Source organism: Lolium rigidum, chromosome 3 (assembly GCF_022539505.1).
Source record: "Lolium rigidum isolate FL_2022 chromosome 3, APGP_CSIRO_Lrig_0.1, whole genome shotgun sequence".
Taxonomy (NCBI): Eukaryota; Viridiplantae; Streptophyta; class Magnoliopsida; order Poales; family Poaceae; genus Lolium; species Lolium rigidum.
In genome coordinates this window covers 107,529,908-107,531,866 of record NC_061510.1, presented here as the reverse complement: position 1 = coordinate 107,531,866, position 1,959 = coordinate 107,529,908, and the positions used below count along the sequence as shown (strand labels likewise).

Here is a 1,959-nt window from a genome sequence, read left to right as displayed (position 1 = left end):
CCACATAATATAGACGTGCCGTTAGGTGAATGCATGCATGTTTATAGCTGTATAGGTATATGATATAGATCATGCGTGGTGGAAGATTATGAAAAGTATCTAACCAATATCACTTGCTTAGTGAAGCAGTTGATGAATCGTCGACGAGCTATATAAGGAGCCATCAGACATACGAGCAGATCATTCACTTCAGCGCAACAATAAAAATGGAGCTCCTTACTTTCCTCTCGTGCCTCCTAGCGGGTCTAATGGTCTTTCTGCTTAGCTACACTAGCCGAGCCCGTGCTCAAGCGACAATGCACCAGGTCGGCGACCCTGCTGTGGCCCACCGAGCGCTCATCGAGAACGCCGACGACTTCTCAAACCGGCCGGCGGCGATCTTCCCCGTCTCCCTCGCCATCTGGCCCAATGGCGAGCGGAACGACAGCATAACCACGACCAGCTACGGCCCGCACTGGCGTGCCCTCCGGTGCAACCTCACCGCCGAGATCCTCTCGCGCCTCGGTTCCCTCGAGCCGCTGCAGCAGGAGGCCGTTCGTGCCCTCGTCGCAGACGTTTCCACCGCCGCAGGAGGCCAGGTGACCATCGCTGGGCCCATCACCGCTGCCGTATTCACGCTGGCCTCGCGCATGTGCTTCGGCGACAATGTGGACGACGACTGTATCCGCACCATGGGACAGGTCGCACGGGACGCCATCGTCGCCGCCGAGGAGCTCAGCCCCAGGTTCAATGGCTCGACGCTATCCAAGCTCGCCAACTGGAGGGGGTTTCGCCGGATCTCCGGCCTGGTCGACCGGCAGGCCGAGCTGTACCTCCCTCTGATCGCGGCACGGAGGAAGTCGCGGTCTCCGCTCTGCGGTGGCGGCGTTGTCCGCCCTTACGTCGACTCGCTTCTTGACCTCCGTGTTCCGGAGGACGGTGGTGCCGGCCACCGCGCGCTCCGAGATGGCGAGCTGGTGGGCCTTGTGTTCGAGTTCCTTGGGTCGTTATCGGGGTCAACCTCAGCCTGTGTCGAGTGGACCCTCGCCCACCTCGTCGACCAGCCGGAGGTCCAGCGCAAGCTGCGCTGCGAGATCGACGAGGTAGAGGTACTCTCCAGCAAGAGCATTCGCAGCATGCCGTACCTGAACGCGGTTGTGCTCGAGAGCCTCCGCATGCACCCGCCGGTGCCGTACATCTTGCGCGGCGCGCACGGCAAGGGCGGTGCCAAAGCAATTGGGGCGACCGCTGGCGCTGTGCCGGTCCATGGCTTGAGGGTTCGGTTCAATCTAGGTGATATCGGAAGAGACAAGAAGACGTGGACATACCCCGATGAGTTCCGGCCGGAGCGTTTCCTTGCCGGAGGCGAGGCGGAGGACGTCGGCGCGGCGCCAGGCCCCAAGGAGATCAGGATGATGCCGTTCGGAGCGGGGCATAGGCACTGCCCAGGCATGAGTATGGGGATGCTACACATCAAGCATTTCGTGGCCGCGCTCGTCCGAGAGTTTGAGTGGGCGCCATCGGCGGAAGACTGCCGCGGCGGCGTCGATATGACGGAGCAGAACGGGTTCATAAAACGGATGAAGAAACCACTCTATGCGCGCATCATGCGGCGCAAGTAAACCAAACCTTAATGAAGTCTTGTATGCATCTCTCTGTTTCCTACGTGGATCAGCCAGCGGGCAGCGGTTGATCCAATAATTTCCGAGCGCGTGCACCTGGCAGGATGCATGGTGTTCAAATGTACCCGTGTTCTTGTTGTTCGAATTTAAATTCACAGTGTCCATGTCCAATCAAACTATCTTGCTGTGACCTGTTTTAACCTACCTGACGAGAGCCCGTCTTCAATGGCGTTGCCTTCACCCTGAGACAGCACAAGCAAACGGCAACGATCGGTTAAAGCTATTCCGCATCAAAATGCACAAGGTCCGCCAAAGTTAGGGGCGCTTTCTCACGCCATTTGAGTACACCTTATATGAT

The 1,959-nt window shown here is 58.6% G+C and overlaps 1 protein-coding gene across 1 annotated transcript; it reads left to right on the top strand.

Annotated features, from left to right (window-relative positions):
* The first annotated feature begins 206 nt into the window (after positions 1-206).
* LOC124695312 (cytochrome P450 89A2-like) lies at positions 207-1,601 on the top strand. The gene is made up of 2 exons (XM_047228168.1): positions 207-1,180; positions 1,286-1,601. The coding sequence occupies exons 1-2, from the start codon at positions 207-209 to the stop codon at positions 1,599-1,601; spliced, it is 1,290 nt and encodes a 429-aa protein (XP_047084124.1).
* The last annotated feature ends 358 nt before the right edge of the window (positions 1,602-1,959 follow it).